Source organism: Bubalus kerabau, chromosome 8 (genome assembly GCF_029407905.1).
Source record: "Bubalus kerabau isolate K-KA32 ecotype Philippines breed swamp buffalo chromosome 8, PCC_UOA_SB_1v2, whole genome shotgun sequence".
NCBI classification, from domain to species: Eukaryota; Metazoa; Chordata; class Mammalia; order Artiodactyla; family Bovidae; genus Bubalus; species Bubalus kerabau.
Window position 1 is genome coordinate 53,241,555 of NC_073631.1, and position 23,112 is coordinate 53,264,666.

At 39.5% G+C, this 23,112-nt stretch overlaps 1 gene segment (V, D, J or C); it reads right to left on the bottom strand.

Moving 5' to 3' along the window:
* Positions 1 to 5,009: 5,009 nt before the first annotated feature.
* LOC129658550 (T cell receptor gamma constant 2-like) overlaps positions 5,010 to 23,112 on the bottom strand; it is a 32,730-nt gene continuing 14,627 nt past the window's right edge. Inside the window, 5 exon segments of the C gene segment in view lie at positions 5,010 to 5,319; positions 7,482 to 7,520; positions 10,193 to 10,237; positions 10,516 to 10,605; positions 13,416 to 13,745. Of these exon segments, the coding sequence occupies positions 5,177 to 5,319; positions 7,482 to 7,520; positions 10,193 to 10,237; positions 10,516 to 10,605; positions 13,416 to 13,745 (647 nt within the window).

Here is a 23,112-nt window from a genome sequence, read left to right on the forward strand (position 1 = left end):
ATTTCATCGTAAGCAAAATATCTTTTTGACTTGCAGAATAGAATTCTTGTTTCATGTCTGAGATTTTTTTTATATTTCTTCTAGTGTATGTGCTCAGTTGTTTCTAACTCTTTGGGACCCCATGGACTGTAGCCCACTGGATTCCTCCATCCATGTAATTTTCCAGGCAGGAATACTGGAGAGGTTGCCATTTCCTACTCCAATATTTCTTAAGACCCTACATTTGTCTTGCTTTAAAAAAAAAAAAAAAACCTCATGCACGTGCCCTTTTTGTACAATTTTAAAAAGTAACAACTTCCTACATATCAAAATAATTAGTTTTATTTTTCCTGTTTTTCATCATACATTTGGCCTAACGTGTTGGAATAAGGGGGAAACAAGGGATTATGAATACATACCAAAGGTCTCCAGAAACAGTATCTTTCTCTTAAGAGAATGATCTAAATCAGTCTGGATACTCTTCTTTGAAACTACACCATGAAATCATTGCCATCATTTTGCCTTGTATTTAGCTGGTTTGAATTAAAATAAACTCAATTATATAGTGAGCTATTCTTTTAAAAAAAAGAATATTCAACATAATGCTTCATAGGAAGGCAGCATGTCTACTCGTTTTTGGATTTTGTTTTTTATATTCATTGTTATTCAAGAAACACTTAGTTGTGTAGAGGTAAAATGGCACTGGTTTGGGTGGAAACAGTGATTTGTGTGGATCTAATTGACTCCACCCATGCTCAGTCTAAGAATGGGCCACAGGACAGAAATGCAGCTGGAGGCTCCCTGGGGAGCTGGGGCCTCGTCAGGGGGAGCTTCTTACATGGAGAGAGGGGAGGGGGGAGCTCCAGGGTCTGGCCTTGGACTAAAACCTCAAGACTTCAGTGGTGTCATTACAATGAGAGCATCTTGTCTGAGGAGTGAACCCGTGTCTACACCACGATCATAGCTGGGGCCTGAGCCAGACATCAGTGTGTGATTCTAACCTGAGAAAGAGCTCTCCTCCCATCTTGGGCTGGACCAGTATGACTCGGCTAGTCTCCCTAGGAGGGCACGGCCCCCTTGATGTTGGCTTTCAGAGCAGAGACAAGAGGAATGAGGATGTGACTTGAATGTGCCCTGTGGATGGACTGTGAGAGCTGAAGCCTTGACCTCAGCCATGAAGCCCTGCTTCCCTCTGGGACTGGATGGATGGAGTGCAGGGTCTGGACCCCACTCTGGACCTGCTGGGTGTGTGTGTGGGGGGACACCTGCTCTTCATGCTCACATTGCTGAACAACCCTCTGCTATTCACCTGTCACACTGTCATCTGATTTACTGTCCCCTAGTAAGCCTTGCTCAGGTTGACTCTAAAGTCATTTAGTCCCTTTATGGGGTCTTGGGTGACTCAGTATATGACACTCAATTGCACAGGTCAACCCTGGTCTTCTGTGTCTATTTTCTCATGAGAAAAAAAGCATCTCACATCAGTCCATGCAGCTTGGTTCAGGGATTGGGTCTTGTGTCCTCCCATCTACACTGAGAAAATGAAACCAAGATGTACCAGTCTCAGTAAGTCACAGACTAAGGAAGAACGCAAGTGGCTGGAGGAGTGTCAAGGATGATCTTAGTGCTGTAAGGAGTCCTGTCTGCTTTTTCCTTCAGGGTCAAGGGCGTGGTCGAAGGTGCAGCGTCTGAATATTCTGGGTGTAAGTTTCCCAACTCACTTAGGAGCTAATTGGAGGAACTGTATATTTAAATGGGCTTCCCTGGTGGCTCAGCAGTAAAGAATCTGCCTGCAATGCAGGAGGCAAAGGAGACTTGGGTTTGGTCCCTGGGTCAAGATCTCCTGGAGGAGGGCATGGCAACCCACTCCAGTATTCTTGCCTGGAGAATCCCCATGGACAGAGGACCCTTGCAGGCTGCAGTCCATAGGGTCACAAAGAGTCAGACACCACTGAAGCAACTGAGTATGCACGTGCATATACTTCCCTAATGGGGAACCATGACCCACAGCCTACTATGTTTGATAACAATTACATGCCTGTGTAGAGAGAACTTTTCTTCCATTAGTTGTGACCTTTTGAAAGTGAGCAAAGTTGGTAGTGGTTTAACTGTGCTTATTCTTTTTTGACACCTCAGCTACCCCTTGAACAGTCTCAACCAGTAGGGCCTGTTTGACTTTAAACAGTTTCCACAAATCAACCAAAATGTGGTTTCAAGCATGTGAACAAAACTGAAGCCTGGGAGGATGAAACCCCATCATCCACACCAGCGCCCTCCTGCTGCCACTCAGGCTGTCACCCCACCTGCACTGCCCTCCCCTCTCTACCCCTCCCAGGCCAGGGCAGCCCAGGGTGAGAGGGGCAGGAAGTTGGACACCACAGGAGACGCTGTCCAGTATGGTCCTGGCCGGAAAATCAGCTGCATGAAACTTCTCAGAGATTTGCAAATTTCCCCTTTTCTAAATTTTTATTGCTTCCTTTTTAAAATTTACTCTTTATTTTATAGTAGTGTATAGTTGATTTATAATGCTGTGTTAGTTTCAGGTGTACAGCAAAGTGATTCAGTTATGCATATACATATATCCATTCTTCAGATTCTTTTCTCATATAAGTTATCACAGAATATTGAGTAGAGTTCTTTGTGCTATGCAGTAGGTCCTTGTTGATGATCTGTTTTATATTTAGCAGTTTGTATATGTTAATCCTAAACTCCTATATATCCCTCCCCCAACTGTTCCCCTTTGGTAACCATAAACCTGTTTTCTAAGTCTGTGAATCTATTCTTTTTCTAATGTAAGTTTATTTGTATAATTTTTTTTTTTACATTCCATATATAAATGTTGTCATACGATATTTACCTCACTTGGTATGATAATCTCCAGATCCATCCATGTTGCAATAAAATGACCATATGATGCAGCAATCCCACTCATGGGTGTATATCTGGAGAAAACCATAATTTGAAAAGATACTTGCACCCTAAAGTTGATCACAGCAGTTTGTGCAATAGCCAAGGTAAGTTTCCCCTCCTGGCTTCTGTACTTACTACATTATTTCTTCCCATTGAATAAATATTTTCAAATCTCTAAGATGAAGGCAATGTATTTTACCTAAAGAGGACTAATCAAGTTAACGGGAACCAAGGGATCAATCTAAGGCCTTCCCTCATAGCTCAGTCGGTAAAGAATCTGCCTGCGATGCAGGAAACCTATGTTCGATTCCTGGAGTAGGAAGATTCCCCGGAGAAGGAAATAGCAACCACTCCAGTATTCTTGCCTGGAGAATCCCATGGACAGAGGAGCCCGGCAGGCTATGGTCCATGGGGTCTCAAGAGTTGGACAAGACTTAGCAACTAAACCACCATTGTTTATCTGGTTGATCTCTTTTTGTTTTCAAATGGGAACCTTTGTTTAATTGCCTAAGAACTTGTTTCATACACACTGAAGCTGATTATACACAGAGAAACAAACAATAAGCTTTTCCAATTTTAAATAAGACAGTGTTTCAATTCTAATACATAAAAAATTTCCTTTAAAAGGATTCATTAGAGGAAATAGAAAATGTACACTAACTTATTTTTTCTTCCTTCTATCATGAATTTAACTTTTTGTTCTATGTCTGTACTTACAGAAATACACAGAAACACATGTAATGAGTGTCCTGTGTATTAGTATTATTACTCAATAGGAAACATGGTTGAAAGACATGAACAAATATTTCAGCAGAAAAGAAAAAGAAGTTGTAAAACCACACACATAGAATAAGGCAGGATTTCCACCATGTCGACAGCCACGGGAGTAGATATGTGGAAACCAGAGTATATACGTAAGAAAAAGACAGATACAATCACAAATTCTTAAGAAAATTCTCTCCGAATCCTTGGAGGAAGCCTTTAGTAAAGAAGCAGTGTGTGTTTTGTCCTGTCGTAGTTTGTTTTTTCCCAGCAGAAAGTGAACCAAGGGAAAGCCATGTGATACTAGATTACAAAATGTGAGCTCCAGGTTCAGAAAAACCTGAATGACTCTTATTTACAAAATAGCGACTGGGAAGAGACAAATTAACCTCTCCAACGTATAAACTGTGACCTTTAACTGTTGCTCCTTCCAGGGGTTCTTAAATGATTAATGGGATTACCTGATGAACAGTAGAAACGGAGTCTCTGTTCCATCTACATCTAATTTCTTTGCAGGGAAGTAAGTTTAGAAATGAATCTCAGTGCATTTGTGTATGTGTGGAATCTATTGTTCCTACAGTAGATTAGGAACTACTGACAATAGATACTAATGTTGAGAACTTGCATGGACCAGGCATCATGGACTCATCTAATCCTCACACTCCAGGAGACAGGGCTCGGTAACTTCATTACACAGATGAGGAAATGATGACACAGAGAGCTCAAAGAGCTATCTGAGATCACACAAGTGCTAATACAGACCCAGGGTTCAAACCCAGGCCCTCGACGGTCACAGTCTGCATGCTTCATCCTCCACCCGATGCTCCTCTGGTGTTGATGCAGGTCTCATCAGGGGTTAACACGAGGACCTGGAGTCAGGCTTGTGAGACCCTAGCACAGATCTGAGCACACGCAGTGCAAGTCATGCTGGGTGTTATATTGTCACTATCCGAATGCCCCAACCCAATGATTCTGCCTCTGGTGACTCTGAAAGAGAAGGAACACGGGCACCTTTGTTTGGCTCCTGTTGGACCAGATCCACCGGTCATCTTGCAGCCGGTGCCCCAGAGAAAGCACCATAACCACCATCTCAGTGAGACCTACAAATGTGGTGTTGACCATTATTACAATCAGCGCTGAATTTGATAGCCTGGTTATCATGCTGTTTCTCACCTTGTTAGATTTCATGAAATTAAAGTACACAGACAAAAAGGGGCTTGTGATTCTTTTGTATTTATTGTGCTTGTTATGAAAATCTAAGTACAGAATTCGAGCAGCAAAGCTGACTTCTCCAGGGTGTGTGACAGGGAGGGTCAGGGTCATGGTCTGGGTGGAGGTGCTGAGGGAGGAGACAGGGAGCTGCCCACAGTGTGCGCTCAGGAGTTGAAAGGACTTGGGGGTGGGACAATTATGACATCATAGATAAATACACATCTGAACTGAGATAACCCAAACCAAAAAGCAAGCAGAGGATTTCTGGGACTGTAGATGATGAAGAAAAGTTGACCTCTCGGTAGCCCCCCCATTACGAGATCTTCCCGTCACAGCAGACGCCTGTTCTCCTAAACACACAGGAAACGATGACAACAAAGTAGACTGTGCTCAGGAGCAGGAGTAAGAGGTAGGTGTAATAGGCGGAGGTGTTCATGAGCTGCAGCTGCAGGGTACCTAGGAGAAGTCATTTTGGTTAGTTTCAAGTGTTCTTTGGAGAGGAGAGCATATACTCACGGAAGTGGTCACAATGATTTATTTCTGGTGATCTGCAAAGAAGTGGCACCCCTGCACCCCAAACCCAAAGAAAACAGATGCAACCACCATGAGCACCACCACCACCAGAACAATTCAGAATCTAGTTGACAATTCCAGTCAATCAACAACCTCAACTAAATTCAACAGAACCTTCCCAAATATTAAAAAGCAAGGTTGTGTTTTTAAAGAATGAGTCCAAATGGGAAAAATATCTATGATAAATAGCATTTTGCATTTTTTGCCCCATCACATCTCTGAGTAACAATAACAGGTGACGTTTCTTAACCCCTAACCAAACGTCAAACACTTATTCTGAGAGCTTTGCATGCAAGACTCTAATCTTAGTTAAGTTTTCAAATAACCTATGAGATTATCATTTTCAACCCCCTTTTACCAGTAAACTGAGGACAGAGAGAAATAGTTTGCTTGGTGTCACACATTTAGAAAGCACCAGAAATCACATTTCAATCCCAGCAACCTGAATCTGAAGAAGGTATTCTTAGCTGCTCTGTAGTCCTGCATTTCTGTGTGCAATAAATATCCCAGACATCAAAGTTAAGCATAAACAGCAAGTTGAACTGCTGATGTGGAAGCATCTGAGCCATTACATGTTGTGCACCAGTGAGATTCCTATGAAGGGGATAAACCAGGGAAATGTGGTTGTGACACAGTGAGGTGGGGGGAAGGCTTTAGGAAAGAGAACTTGGTACAAAATGGAAGAGAGTGGTTAGTCCAAAATCCCCGAAACCTTAGGAGCTCATGCCTCAGTCACCTGTCTTTCTTAGATATCTAACCTCATGCCCGTGATGTTCTAGGATAATTGCACTTACTCTCCTTTGAAGTTTTGCAAGAAGTACATGATGTCAAGAAGCAATTAACAATGATACTGGGCCTGACTTGCTACTCAATGGACTACAAGGCTGAGTTTCTTCCTGTATGTTTCCCTTTTCTATGCTTTACCTTCATGGAGTCAGAACTCCAGAATCACTAGTATGTGATGTGGAAAGGATCTCAGGAGGAGGGACATGCTCATCACTCATGGCCATGAGTCAGGTCAGATGTTGGCTGAGTTCCAGGCCCCCTGACACCCTGGGAACGGAGGAGGGATCAGCAGGACCATTGCCAGTGCTTCTAAATTCACTGAGAACCTTCATGTAGGGAGAAGGGGTCACCAACTAGTACTGATCCTGTGCCAGCTAAATGGATACCCTGTGGGAGACATTCCACATAGGTGACCTTATCTCTGTAATAACTGAGTTGGGTGCAATTGTTCCCAGTTGGCAGAAGAGGGCACTATTGCGCAGAAATAGAAGTAATGTACCCACCTTCGTGCAACTAATAATAAAAGAACTGGGGTTAAAGTGCTGTCTGTGATAGTTGGAAATTCACGTACTTAAATCCTGCCCATGGGTCCACCCTGTCTCAGGGTCTCGGTCTTAAGATTCTTGCTCTATATCTTAAAGATGGAATAGAGAACTGAGTAAGTGTCTGAACCATGGATTCAGATGGCCTTTGTTGAGTCCTCATATCTAGCTTTGGAGCTTCGTACAGGGGATTTAAGTAATTTTGGCTAGTGGCCCTCATTGAAAACTTATGGGAAAATGCTACACCACCTCATAGGAGTGTTATGATGAAGAAAAAAAATATGCACATAAGATACAGCACAACACCTTATGTATATCAAGCTCTCAGCAAGTGTCAGTTCATGTATTAGTTACCAGCAAGGGCTAAAACTCAAAAACAATCTAGAAGCAACTTGATATCAAGTTTCTGCAATTATTACAAACAAAATCTACACACTGGGTAAAAAAAATCTACACTGGGTAAAGCCCACTGTTGAAATAATTAGGAGCCCATCAGTTCATCCTCTCATTTAGAGTCATCTTACACCAAAACCAGCATTTAATGTGTTAAGATGACTCTTCGGGAATGATGGATTTACTTAAAATATGCAGTCTATTCTGCAATATCCAGACATTTTGTTTTTTCTACCTTATATCAAGGAAGTCCAAAAGTCAAGTTTATCCAGAGGGAAAAAAGTGCTGTAACATGACACAAAGGCAAACAAAGACAACACTTACTGCTTTCACCTTCCAGACATGCCTTTGTAGAATTAGTATCTAGAAGAAAGGAGAGCAGGTATTAATCAATTGTATTGTCAGTCATTCATATATATTATTAGACAGTGGCACAAATGTGATTAACTATGTGTGCATTAATATGCATGTATATATAATAGAAGATCTGCTAACACAGACAGGAGAGATACTCTGATTAAATGTATGAACACCACATTTTCAGGAATAATTGACTTTTTCTTAACATTAACCAAGGAAGTTCAAGAGGTAATTGATAGGTAAAAATTCATGCTTTCTGCTGCTGTTGTTAAGTCGCTTCAGTCATGTCCGACTCTGTGCGACCCCAGAGACAGCAGCCCACCAGGCTCTCCCGTCCCTGGGATTCTCCAGGCAAGAACACTGGAGTGGGTTGCCATTTCCTTCTCCAATGCATGAAAATGAAAAGTGGAAGTGAAGTCGCTTAGTTGTGTCTGACTCATGCTTTCTAAAATATATATATTATACATATTATTTATATATATTTATACAATAACTTTTCTACTATGCTTGATACAGGCTTGATAAAGAACATCAAAAAAAAGAGATGGAGAAATTGGAAAACATAAACTAAATGAAATGGGAGCACTGAATATGAAATACAAAAAGTGAAACAAACTAGATAAAAGTAAAAGATCCTCATGTAGTCCAGTTGCTTTTAAACATGGTTGCTTATTAGAAACATATCTGGAGCTCTGGCCAAAAAAAAGCAATACCTGGGCATTTGTATTTTTCAAAAAATTCCAAGTTAATTCTAATACACATCTGGATTTTAAAAAGTGTTTACAGGTTTTTCTATTAAATGGTAGTTTTGGTGATATAGAATTCTATTATTTTTCTGTTGACCAGTCATGATTCAATGGTATTAAGTGAGTAATAGTTAATGTTAGTGTTAGTCACTCAGTCGTGTCTGACTCTTTGTGACCCCATGGACTGTATAGCCTGCCATGTTCCTCTGTCCATAGGATTTTCCAGGCAAGAACACTGGAGTGGGTTGCCATTTCATGATCACAATAGTGAAAGATGCTTATCAGTTTTCACAATCAATAGCCAAACAAAAAATAAAAGAGAATTACAATAGCAAGCCATAATGGGAACATGATTAACCTAACATATAAAACAATTACATACAGTTTGGGGGGTCAAGCAGAGTGACATTGGAAATGGGAGTGCATACATGCACATGTTTTCATCTGCCCAGCCAATCTGAATTATGACATTTTGATTTCATTTGTTTGACTTAGTTTGAATAAGATGCTAGATTTCTAATTTAAAAAAAAATAGATATGCAACAAGAAACAAATGTTTACTATTTAGCACAAGGAGCTATAGTCACTATCTTGTAATAACCTATAACAGAATATAATTTCAAAAGTAATATATGTGTATAAGTGAGTGACAAAAAAATTCAATTTTTAGAAATTTGGTAATGTTTAGTGAAAAAGTTGGCTTAAAGCTCAACATTCAGAAAACAAAGATCATGGCATCCGGTCCCATCACTTCATGGGAAATAGATGGGGAAACAGTGGAAACAGTGTCAGACTTTATTTTTCTGGGCTCCAAAATCACTGCAGATGGTGACTGCAGCCATGAAATTAAAAGACACCTACTCTTTGGAAGGAAAGTTATGATCAATCTAGATAGCATATTCAAAAGCAGAGACATTACTTTGCCAACAAAGGTTCGTCTAGTCAAGGCTATGGTTTTTCTAGTGGTCATGTATGGATGTGAGAGTTGGACTGTGAAGAAGGCTGAGTGCCGAAGAATTGATGCTTTTGAACTGTGGTGTTGGAGAAGACTCTTGAGAGTCCCTTGGACCGCAAGGAGATCCAACCAGTCCATTCTGAAGGAGATCGGCCCTGGGATTTCTTTGGAGGGAATGATGCTGAAGCTGAAACTCCAGTACTTTGGCCACCTGATGCGAAGAGTTGACTCATTGGAAAAGACTCTGATGCTGGGAAGGATTGGGGGCAGGAGGAGAAGGGGACGACAGAGGATGAGATGGCTGGATGGCATCACTGACTAGATGGACGTGAGTCTCAGTGAACTCCGGGAGTTGGTGATGGACAGGGAGGCCTGGCATGCTGCGATTCATGGGGTCATAAAAAGTCGGACATGACTGAGCAACTGAACTGAACTAAATGTTTATCTTTGTCAGTTTTTCTAAATGGCCTATGCATATCTAATAACAATGTATGAGATATAAAATGTTAAATATATTTGTATAGTATATAAGATTAAGATAAATTAATATAAATAGAAATCTATTATATTTAAATTATTAATGACATCATTCAAGATGCTCCCATTTTTATTTTTTCTGCACTTGATAAAATATTCTCAGAGAAATGTTAATATGTCTCATTATGATTATATGTTTTTTTATTTTCCCATATATTTCTTCTGATTTTTGCTTAAGGTATCTTTGTTTCTTTGTTGTTAGGTGTCTAACTGTTTATGATGTCTATTTCTTTGTGAATTCACAAAGAAATACCTTTGTACCTCTTTTTGGTATCATTTTTTTTGAATTGTACTTGTTGTTTGAATTGCATCATTCAAAATATTCATCTTTGTTACATTTAAAAATAAATAAATAACATTTTTTTAAGAAAGGTAATTGATCAGGAAAGAAAAAAGTGCTATAGGATGTCTTAAAGGCAAACATAAGCAAAACTTACCACTTCCATCTTTCAGACAAGCTTTTTTAGAACCAGTATCTGTAACTTATAAAAGCAAAGGAAGCAAGTATTAATCAATTGTCCACACTCATTATTTTACAGTGAGTGCATATGTATGTATAATATGGTATCTGTGTATATATACATACACATATGTATATAATCTATTGACAGATGACAGTAGAGATGATCAGTAAAACTATAACAATGATGAGCCCCACAATTTCAGATATTTGGTCTTTTCCACTTTAAAACAGAGAAGTTCAACAGGAAGAAAGAAAGACTAAAACATGACATAAAGATAAATCTGTACAAAAACTTACTGCTTTCATCGGTCAAACAATCATTTGGAGGCTCAGTAGTAGGAGGCTCAGTAGTAGGAGGCTCAGTCGTAGGGACAAGTGAGGTGACAACTACAAGAAATGAGAACAAGTATTAATGAATCATCTGTGCCCATTATTTGATACTGTGAGTATGTTTCAGCAGTAAAGAATCCACCTGCAGGGCAGTAGTCACAGGAGACACAGGTTTGGTGCCTGGATCAAGAAGATCCCCTGGAGGAGGGCACAGCAACCCATTCTGATAGTCTTGCCTGGAGAATCCCATGGACAGAGAAGCCCGGTGGTCTACAGTCCATGGGGTTGCAAAGATTTGGACACGACTGAAGCGGCTTTGCACGCATGCACATATGTTTATACGTGAGTGTATATTGCAATCAGAGAAGGCGATGGCACCCCACTCCAGTACTCCTGCCTGGAAAATCCCGTGGATGGAGGAGCCCAGTAGGCTGCAGTCCATGGGGTCGCTCAGAGTCGGACACGACTGAGCTACTTCACTTTCACTTTTCACCTTCATGCATTGGAGAAGGAAATGGCAACCCACTCCAGTATTCTTGCCTGGAGAATCCCAGGGACAGGGGAGCCTGGTGGGCTGCCGTCTATGGGGTTGCACAGAGTCGGACACGACTGAAGCGACTTAGCAGCAGCAGCAGCAGTATATTGCAATATATATGTATGTGTAATATACATATATTCCTTTACAATGGGTTTATTCACTAAAAGATAAACAAATCTCTTATTAACATGCATTGGTTGAAGCAGAAACAATAAAGTAATAAAGTTTTATAATCAACTCTATGTGTTTAAGTTCTCTTTCTCAGTGAAGGTTGGTCAATAACTAGGACCAGATTAGATTTATTTCTCTGTAAAATCATTTCATTAATATGTACTTCATGTTATATTCTTAGCTTTTATCAAAAACAAAATAATTTTAAGAAACAGCATTGGAAGTTTGCTATAGAATAACATTAACCAAAATGCCATCATTAGCTTTACAGCCATTAGAAACCCTTGGAATGCATTTGTTTCAGAATTGTGTTCAGGTAAAACACATTATGAACTGGAATATCTCTCTAATATGGTAACCGTCACAATGAAACTTATATACTTATTTTTTTCTCATTACAAGAAAAATTAAAACCTAGTACTTTTAGTGTCCTTAAGTAGGACTCTTAAAGCCACGATTACATTAAACTGCAAATTTGCTTCTTTTCTATTAGAATAAAAATTAAAATTTAGAGCTACTTTTGTAATTTTATTTTTAATTAGTTTTAGAAGAGGATATAAATGTATATGATGAATATATGAATAGGTACAGCCATGTCATATTCTGGAAAGCAAGTGTTTTCTCTCATGTTATTTCATTTGTTCTTTATTGCAGCCCCAGGCTGCTTGCAGTTCAGCAAAGAACACTTGCAAAACCAAGACAAGTGTTCAAACCTGATGTGATCATTGGATAAACTAAGAATCAGAGAAGATAAAGACTTACTTCAGAAATTCGGACTGGGGCATAGCAAACATCTATGCACATTCTATGTGCTTGGTTCCCACGACTTTAAAAAGGTTTCCTGCTGCTGCTGCTGCTGCTGCTGCGAAGTCGCTTCAGTCGTGTCCGACTCTGTGCGACCCCATGGACGGCAGCCCACCAGGCTCCCCCGTCCCTGGGATTCTCCAGGCAAGAACACTGGAGTGGGTTGCCATTTCCTTCTCCAATGCATGAAAGTGAAAAGTGAAAGTGAAGTCGCTCAGTCGTATCCGACTCTTCGCCACCCCACGGACTGCAGCCTATCAGGCTCCTCCATCCATGGGATTTTCCAGGCAGGAATACTGGAGTGGGGTGCCATTGCCTTCTCCGAAAAAGGTTTCCTAGCCACAGGGAAAAGCACAAAATGATTCCTTCTGATGGGCGCTTTGGAGCCTTTGGTCTGTTAGGTGAACATGCAGGACATTAAATCCTGAGTCCAGTGAGTTACAGGACCACTGCCAGGGCCAAGGCACATCCCAGCTCTCTGCCCACACTGCATGGACATGTCCAGCATCTGCTCACAGGGGCTGCTTTGAGATGTCATGCCTGGATCACAGGTGACCCTAAGTCATCAAGGAAAGTGTATATTCTCTTGACAGTAATGCATCCTCCTTGGGCAGTAATTCACCCCAGTGTGTCCATCCGTACATCCCTCCAGACCTGGCATGTGCTAGGGCTGCAATAAAAATATCTTGAAAGACCTTTTCTAATAGCAAGAAATGCATTCATTATGTAGAATGGGAGTAAGTTTGTACACTTTAGCATCACCCAATCTTTGATTACTAATTTTATCTTATAGTGGTATGTAAAATACAAATTTCAAAAACCTAAGCCCTTAAAAAACCACCTGGTCAAATTATTCTTTTTGCTGAGCTGCAATTTGGCTCCCTTATACTAACACCATTTTGTCATTTAATAACTCATTGCTTTGGAATTGTAAAGGAGAACTGAATTGAGAATGACTTTGCCTGCTGAAGGACATTCCTGAAAGATGTATAAGTGTTGTTATTTCCTAACCAACCAAGATCCCCAACAGTGAAGATCTGTTGTGTGCTAAGTTGCTCGATGCTTTCACATATGTTGTTTCATTTAATCCATACAACAACTCTAACACTTAAACATCATATGATCTTAATATTTTGGAAGATGAAACTGAGGGTGAGAGAAGTAAATTTTTTTCTTTTCTATGTTTCAAAGTCTATCCTATTTTAATCGTATGGGGAGATAGCTACCATTAAATGAAACATCATTTTATCAAGACATATTTGTTTGTTTTTCATTAACACTTAGCCGGAAAGGTGGGTATTGCCTTTGAAAAACAGTATTTGGGGAGGTTATATTTATATTTATATTCACTTACCTTCTTTTATTGAAGGAAAAATAATCTCTTGATCAATTCCTCCTATATTTTTCTTGTGTTTGACAACACATACATGTTGTTTATCCATAGAGTTTTCGGTCACAGTCAGCCAGCTGAACTTCATGTATGTGTCCTTGGTCTTCATGGTATTTCCCTGCTGGGATGGCAGAGCTCTTCTGTCATTTTTTGCTCTCCAAGAAACTGTAATAACATCAGGGAAAAACTTCTCCAGGAGACAAAGATATGTTCCAGCATTATCATGGTTGATTTCAGCAAATGAAGGAAGAAAAACAGTGGGCTTGGGGGAAGTGTCTGCCTCGAGGTTTCTCTCTGTAGGGCAATATGGAATAGTAATTAAAAAGAATGGTTAAAGAAACACCAACATGTTGTGGCTTGGAAAACCTAGTGAGTAGTTAAAGGAACAAAAGGCTACTGCTCACTATGGCCTTTCATCCACAGTACGTTGTTAGGTGCTTGCTGCTAAGTCACTTCAGTCATGTCCGACTCTGTGCGACCCCAGAGATGACAGTCCACCAGGCTCCCCCGTCCCTGGGAATCTCCAGGCAAGAACACTGGAGTGGGTTGCCATCTTCTTCTCCAATGCATGAAAGTGAAAATGAAAGTGAAGTCGCTCAGTCGTGTCCGACTCTCAGCGACCCCATGGACTGCAGCCTACCAGGCTCCTCTGTCCATGGGATTTTCCAGGCAAGAATACTGGAGTGGGGTGCCATTGCCTTCTCCTGTTAGGTGCTTAGTACTGTTCTATTTTTAAAGGCCAGAGAAGTTCAAGACTTCATGGAACTTGCCCAAAGTCACAGCTGTTAAGTAGCAGAGCTGGATTATAACTTGACCTTCACTTTTTATCCATATGTAGAGATGGGGTGCATCTTGTGTGTGTGCCAAGTTGCTTCAGTCGTGTCTGACTTTTAATGACCTAATGACTATAGCCTGCCAGTCTCCTCTGTCCATGGGATTATGACTTTTAAATATCCCATATAAATACCCCACATCAAGACTTCCAACATTCATGAACATGTTTATTGATTGAATCCATGCTTCCTACAGTGGAAATGTGGAGTCCCAATCACTGGACTGCCAGGGAAGTCCCCAGTTATCTTTTCAAAAATCTCTTTTGTTCTATAATACTGGAGCCTGTTTTGAAGTGGATGGGTGGGTGGTGGGAATAGGGGTGGCGGGGGCAATGGGTAACCGATGGTATCTGTATTGGTGAAAATCTTTGCTAGCTTCTAAACTACTTCCCTTTCCCATCCTGTGTTTTGCAATTTATGCTCTCTTTGTCCAAATAACACATTCTCATATTCTGCAACTCTGTGGACTCTCACTCTTCATTTAACTGATTCTGGAATGAACCATAAAAATAAATACCCAGAGAAAATTTATTGGTTTTACAAAGCAATATAGTTACTTTTGAGAATGGGAATCAACACCCATGTGTACTTGACATGTATACTGTGAAGTTGAACTTTGAGCTCCAGATGTGGATCCCATGCCCAATTCTGAAGGGATGAAATTCTCTTTATTTCTAATTTTATATGACCTCTCAATTTTATACCTGAACCACTCTAGATTTTGGAGTAGAGCAGCATGTTATTTATAGTGCCTTGATTGTATAATGGTATTTCCAAAACTTCTATTAAAAATGTATTATTAATCCCAAACTCCTAATTTGGGATTAGCAGATACACACTACTTTATATAAAATAGATAAACAATAAGAACCTACGATGTAGAACAGAGAAGTATATTAAATATCTTGTAATAACCTTTAATCGGAGAAGGCAATGGCACCCCACTCCAGTACTCTTGCCTGGAGAATCCCATGGACGGAGGAGCCTGGTAGGCTGCAGTCCGTGGGGTCGCTAAGAGTCAGACATGACTGAGCGACTTCACTTTCATTTTTCACTTTCATGCATCGGAGAAGGAAATGGCAACCCACTCCAGTGTTCTTGCCTGGATAATCCCAGGGACAGGGGAGCCTGGTGGGCTGCTGTCTCTGTTGCACAGAGTCGGACACGACTGAAGCGACTTAGCAGCAGCAGCAATAACCTTTAATGGAAAAGAATCTGAAAAATAATACATACACAAAAAAACTGAATCACTTTGCTGTACACCTGAAAATAACCCAACGTTGTGAACTAACTATACTTTCATGTAAAAAAAATGTATTTTCAGAAAGGCTCTTATACTAAACCTATCAAGTAATCTACTTAGAATTTTTCCAAATTCAGAAAATGTTCACCAAAAGCACATTTTATTTTGGAATTTCATCTGAAGTTTTATCTTGAGAAGGAGATCAGCCCTGGGATTTCTTTGGAAGGAATGACGCTAAAGCTGAAACTCCAATACTTTGGCCACCACATGCGAAGAGTTGACTCATTGGAAAAGACTGTGATGCTGGGAGGGATTGGGGGCAGGAGGAAAAGGGGACAACAGAGAATGAGATGGCTGGATGGCATCATGGACTCGATGGACGGGAGTCTGGGTGAACTCCGGGAGTTGGTGATGGACAGGGAGGCCTGGCATGCTGCAATTCATGGGGTCGCAAAAAGTCGGACATGACTGAGCGACTGAACTGAACTGAAGTGAACTGAATAATACACAATATTCTGGCTCTCGGTGTTTTCTCTATAATGAATTTGGCCCCTAAGGCTGCTGAACTGCTTTACTGCCACTATTTTCTTTTTTTCCACCAGCTGCATGAGGTATATATCCTGACAAGGGATCGAACCTGTGCCATCTGCATTGGAAGGTGGAGTCTTAGCCATTGGACCACTGGAGAGTCCTTCACGGGGAAATATCTTAAGAAGGGAGAAATTGGACTTCTCATCTGAGAAGAAAAGACAATTCTTGGGAACTTCTGCCTGTGCAGCAAAGTTCCTGGTTTTTCTTCTAAATCAGTAAGCAGACAGGGTTGATTTTTCACTCATGTTGTAAATAAAGTTGGGTTGTAATGTGCTATTTTAATTTTATACATCTTGCTTTTAGTACAAGTGGTATTTTACACATTATAAAAGCAAGACACTATATTTCTCCAACCATATACTTTGTTGATAGTGATTTAGGTCTTCCCTCTTTTTACCCCCTCTCATTTTTCTTTTACAAACTAAATAATTGAAGCTCTTTCACACTTAAATAAGAATTTGTAATTCATGAGATTTCTATCTATATTTAATTGGCTTCACTTCTTGATCATTTTCTTTATAAACTAAAACTTTTTTCTGATAAGTATGAGCATGAAGCCCAAGCTTACTGGTTATATATTTTAGAGCCAATAAATGTTGTTGTTAAAAATGATATCAATTAAATTAAAGGATTAAGATTTAAAGCACATAGAACAATAGGACATATAAAAAATAAACATATTTTAATCTCATTTTTTCTTGCCATGTACCAAAGTCTGCTAAAGTGAGACAGATACCTTCCAATTCAATTTATGTGTGTGAGGGAACCATAAGATAACCTTCCATTTGTTAATAGTACAGCTGCATCCTCTGAAGAATTTCAATTCATCAATAGTTTGACTACCAACACTCTGCCTCTTGGATGCAATTTTCCCTTTACATTTGAATAAACACCTATCCAACACGTATGACGTGTTAGCCAACAAAACATACAGTGCTCCGTCGTGTCCAACTCTTTGCAACCCCATGGACTGTAGCCCGCCTGGCTCCTCTGTCCACGGGCTTATCCAGACACGAATACTGATGCATTAGACAACGTGCTAAATACTTCATCACACTGTCTCATTTAATTCTCATACAACCCCTGCTGGATAATACTGTTATACTATTTTACAGATTAGGAGACTGAGTCCAGAGAATAACGTCCATGTTCACATACGTAGTTAGTGGTGGATCGGAAGTTCCAGGTCAGCCTGACTCCAAAGCCCACTTTCTTTGGAAATACCCCTTCAGCATCAGGAAAGGAGACATGTTAACTCATAAAACTTACCTGTAATGACAAACTTCAACCCTGGGCCAAATACTTACATGATGACTATGTACATTATACATGAGCCCTTTATAGAAGTCCACACAGACACGAAGCCAAATTTTTTATAATATTTGTACAGTGTTGTCTATGCTCTCCTTTACTATGTGAATTTGTGGTTAAATCTCTACATCTAATTCCCATCCACATTCCCATTTTTGGGAAATATCATTCCTATTTAATTATTTCTTACCTTCCATTACCTTGAAAAAAAATTATATTCTTCTGATACCTACCTGTGACAATGAGTTTTGCTCCAACATTGAAGTTTTTTATGTAATTATTCCACAGTGATTCAAGTCATATCAAAAACTTTAGACTAATTAGCTTCTCTGATTTCTTCAAATTCTAGTAGAACTATGATGACTTGGAATTCAAGACACTAGGCTTCTGGTCCTGGTTCATTTCGCTCCTAACAAGCTCTGTGGTTGAGCAAATCAAGTAAACTAACACCTTGGGTACCTTATTTATTTGAAAATGACCGTGCTACTGTTAAGTCAAATGACCATCCTTATTAGTGTTTTGGTGAGCTCAAAATGAAACAAGATCTGAAAAGTCATTTGAATAATAATTATATAGAAGTAAGAGATTGTAAATATTACTACATTATCATTGATATTATTAGTAGTATTTTTATTTGTGATAGTTGTGTGGTCCAACATGACATTTTAATATCATGGGAGCAAATCTTGCCTATCTGATGGGAATTCAGTATCTGGGGTTTACAAGTAGATCCATAGCAACGGATGACTTGTTGGCATCCCTCTGTGTTTTGATATGTCTGGGATTCTCCAAGCCTGTATCACAGCTTTTCACACACCCAGTTAATAGGCAGTCATTTGTTCTGTCGTATTTGCTGCATTTCCAGGGTGAACAAAATCAAAGGGAACATTGGCTAAAGCCTAATGTATGCAGCCAGTATATGGAACTTCACTTCTGCTGTCCACAACAAATGGCTTTTTCCCCAACAACATCACAATCTATGGGTAGCTCAAGATTTTACCAGAAATTTCAGCTTCAAAAAATCTATCCAGTTCATGTCCAAAGTTCAGCTTGCAGCTCCAGGTATGGGCCTTATGTCAAATGACCACAAAAGTGGCAGGATGCCTGGTACTCAAATTCTCCTTTGTTAAGTTGGATTGCCTCATCTTATCAGCTGAGGGTCACCATTTCATGAATGACATTACATTTTGGTGCCCATTGCATTGATGCTTTGGGAGCATAAACATATTTGTTTGAAGACCATTTCCTCCATTTTATAAACTGGATATTGAAGGCAATGTCCCCTTTTTACTTCATTTTCCTACTAAAGACTTCCACATTGAAGTTCTTTTTTTTAATTTTGTGGTGGGAAAACATATTTGAAAATTTGGTGTGCTTATTTTAGTCGGTTAATATGGGGTATTTATTCCACTACATTTTTTTTCTTGCTTTCTTTTTTTGTGGTTTTAATTCACTTCTTTTAGATTGAGATAGAAGTGACACATATTCTGAATGTTTAATAAATGCACATTCATGTGACTTACATGCATGATCTTTGTGAGGGAAAGAGACGTCATTTCAGTGCTATGATTAAAAGCAAGAGCATTGCTTTCACATGTGAGCAGCAATACAAAATATGAGCTATTACTAATAGTTAGTTACAGAATCCAGGTCAGGCTACAGAAGGGTAAATATTCAGGATATAAAGACATGACTTAATGTTTCAAATATCACATAATGATCCAGTCCTCTTACTTTGACAAGTCTCTACTGGATCCCAAATTTTGCCACAGTAGCTAGTCATGTGACTTTAGGCAAGTAACTAAACTTCTCTAAACCTCAGTTTCTTTATCTATAAAATGGAAATGAAAGGATTACTGGTGAAGAAAGTATAAGGCATTGAAACTACGTGTCTGCTGCGAAGTCACTCCAGTCGTGTCCGACTCTGTGTGACCCCATAGATGGCAGCCCACCAGGCTCCCTTGTCCCTGGTATTCTCCAGGCAAGAACACTGGAGTGGGCTGCCATTTCCTTCTCCAATGCATGAAAGTGTAAAGTGAAAGTGAAGTCGCTCAGTCGTATCCAACTCCTAGCGACCCCATGGACTGCAGCCTACCAAGCTCCTCCATCCATGGGATTTTCCAGGCCAAGCGTACTGGAGTGGGGTGCCATTTCCTTCTCCAATCATGGTGTCTATCCTTCAGTAAATATTAACTAATATTAAAATTCTCTTTAATGGCATGGTTTGAGGCCATTTCATCAAAATCTTCCACCAAACGAAAGATACGTTTTTTTATAAGCAATAACTATTACACCAAGCTCAACAATCCAAGACGTCCTACTTCTGCAGCCATGGACCATAGAAGACAGGTCTCAATTAAGCCAGAATCTAGAATGCTTTTCCACTAGAATAGAAGCTGTTTGGTGTTAGACTTGTTGTGTCTCTTGTTCACCCTCTGTCTGCAGCTCCCAGCACAGAAACTGTCCTCAATAAATATTTGCTGAGAGAATGAAAGAGCAAAGGAGAATGCCCAGCCATGAAGACACTTTCATGAACTTTGGAGCTGAAATGGCTCATTGAGCTCACAAACTGGTCCATGTCCAGACAATTTCACAAGAGATGAGATAGTTTAAATTTCAAATAATCTCAGCCTCCTTCTAAGAGGCTAGAGTAATAAGAAGTGAGATTTATCAATGTTGTATAATCATTTACTGTAAGAATTTCCTTCCACTGCTCTTAGGGATGAGATGAAAATCAGGAATATTGGTTTTGCAGGAGATTCAGGAGCACAGTATTTTATCTCACAATATAGAGAAGAGATAGTAAGAAAAGTGTTTCTCACTTAATAGACTGCCTACAAGAAAAGGAACTTGAACTAACAACTTATACCAATGTGATGATATAATATGCTATTTATGTTAGAATATAGAAAGATAAACGAAGCAATAAGCAGATATGGTCTTCAGAATACTTTACTATCTAGCCTGAGTCTATTTTCTGTGTGTTTTCTAGAACACAAATTTCAACTGCTTACAAGCAGGGACAAGAATAAACCATTTACAAGGTGATTTAGTTTCCATATACTGTGACCAATAGCTGTAAAACTACTGTTTAGATGCTGAGGCCAAGAATGTGGCAGCCATATCAGGGCGACCCCAGGTTGTTTCTACAAAGCATCTCTCAGTGTTTTATGAATACAGCAAGAATAGAAAAATGATACTTACCAGGAGGAGTTACTATGATGTTAGCTCCTTCTCCAAATATCTTCTTCCAACCTGAGCTATCACAATGGTAAAACCTCCTGCAATAATCCAGCCTTTTTCTACCTTTATAAAGTGACTAGAAGTCAAAAAACTTCATACTGGCGGTTTGATCTGAATTCTTTTGGAAGTCCTTGGATATAGGTTTCACAGCATGCAATGTTTTATAAGTTTTCCTCAGATTTGTTGTTATTATTCAGTCACTAGGATGTGTCCGCCTCCTTTGCGACCCCTTGGACTGTAGCCCGCCTTGGGATTTCCCAGGGAAGAATACGGGAGTGGGTTGCCATTTCCTTCTCCAGGGAATCTTTCTGACTCAGAGATCCACTGGGGAAGCCACTTTCCTCAGATAAATGGACCCAAATATCTGCTTTCCAAGGAGTAGTAATCACTGAAAACATTGGTGAAGATGAAAAGGATAAAAACAGGAAAAGAACACATCACTGGCACCAGCTGGTTAACCACCTGGGTTTCTAAATTTCCAGGAACGGTATGCAAAGAATCAAGACTTTTTTTTTTATTTCCAGGTGTTCAGTTCTGTTGAAACTGCTCAGAGTTTGCATCAGTTGAAAGGCAATTCTCTTTTCACAAACACCAGGGCTGTTTAGTGATTTGGGAATGTATTGCTAAAAGGAGGAAAACCTTCAGTAAGTGAAAATGCAAATACCCCATCAGCCATCACACGTGGACTTCAGAAATGTGAACAAAGCTCTCCATTCATTGGGCAGCACAATTCTTTACCAAGGTAAAGGAAAATGAGAAAATAAGTCCTATGATGGCTTATTTAATATTATTTTTCCTAGGATAAAGGAAGAAATTTGCAGAATTCTCTCTCTGTTGAAATAATACTTTCTTTAAACTAAAACTTGAAAACGATATCCATTTCTCTGATAGGCAAAAGAAGTCTCTTCGTGGCTATTCTGTAATTTCAAGCCACTCATCTTGGGGCAGGGGGAAAGAAATTGCCAGGAGCAGCTGAGTACTCCTCTGAGCACAGATGAGCTGCCCATCTGCCAGGACCAGACAGGACAGGCTTTTACTGCCTCCATGTCTACTCCAGATGCACTTGTTCATGGTGTAAATCCCGTGAGCAATCAGTTCCTCTGCCCCAAGGATGCAAGTAAGAGGAGATCATGTTGGGCAACTGTCCATTCACAGGCGCTCAGCTCACAGTCCCAACAGAATGGGAGGGGATGAGAGATCAGATGCCAATTATATTTAGATAGATTTTTTTTTTTTTAACTGAGAGTTCATGGGAATTTCCTGGCAGTACAGTGGTTAGGACTCTGCACTTTTACTGCATTTACTGGGCTCAATCTCTGGTTGGGGAAATAAGATCTCATAATCCACAGAGTGTCCACAGAAAAAACTGAGAATTCTAAGTTGTTAGTACTTAGGGCTGTCATATACCCTTTGCACCTATTGTAGTCATGAATGATGTCCCCTCAGTTCCTTTCTGAAAACTTGTTCTGTGATTTTCCTTATTTCAAGACCATGAGCAGAATTATTGAGAGCTTTAGGAATTACTTTTTTTTCAAAATGCATAAAAGATTTAAGCAATAAAATGCAAAAGAGTAACTAAAGAGTTATGCAATTAATAAGTTTTATTAAATATAAGAACAGTAAGAAGAAAGAGTATAAGGTTTTACTAAAGGGCATAAAATTAACCTTTATAAATGGAGAGACATATCATATTCATGAAGGAAAAGCTCAATGTCACAAACATACAAACTCTTCTTAAAATCATGTGTATAAATAGACTAATTCCAATGAGACTTAAGGTAACATTTTATTTTTTTGTTCCATGTTGTAAAGATTGGGGCTGAGCTAGTTATATTTATTTTAAATTGATATAAAAAGTAAATATGAAGTAATTTAAAATTTTTTATTAAAATAATGATTTTTAATAACTAATTTGGCATAGCAGCTCTTAACCCTTATTGCAAAGTTACTGACATAACATGATAATGGAGTAAGAATACTGAGACATGAATAAAACACAAATCCTCCAAGCATATGTTAATATAAAAATATAATTAAGGCATTTTTAATTGTAGGGAAATGATAGATTATCTTAAAATTAGTTATGAACTATTAATTATATGTTGGAAAAAAAATAGCTCTCTATCAAATGCCATAAAAGTTAGGTTTGTATTAAAAGGCATCTAAAAGTGTGAGTTATAAAGAACAATGAATGAAGGTCACTCAGTTGGGTCCAACTCTTGGGACTCCTTGGACTGTAGCACACAAGTTTCCTGTGTCCGTACGATTCTCCAGCAAGAATACTGCAGTGGGTTGCCATTTCCTTCTCCAGGGGATCTTCCTGATCTAGGAATCAAACCTGAGTCTCCTGCATTGCAGGCAGATTCTTTACCGACTGAGCTATGAGTAGGGGACTAACTGAGTCCTTGGGCAGAAAATCTTGGAATGGGAAGAGGACAGG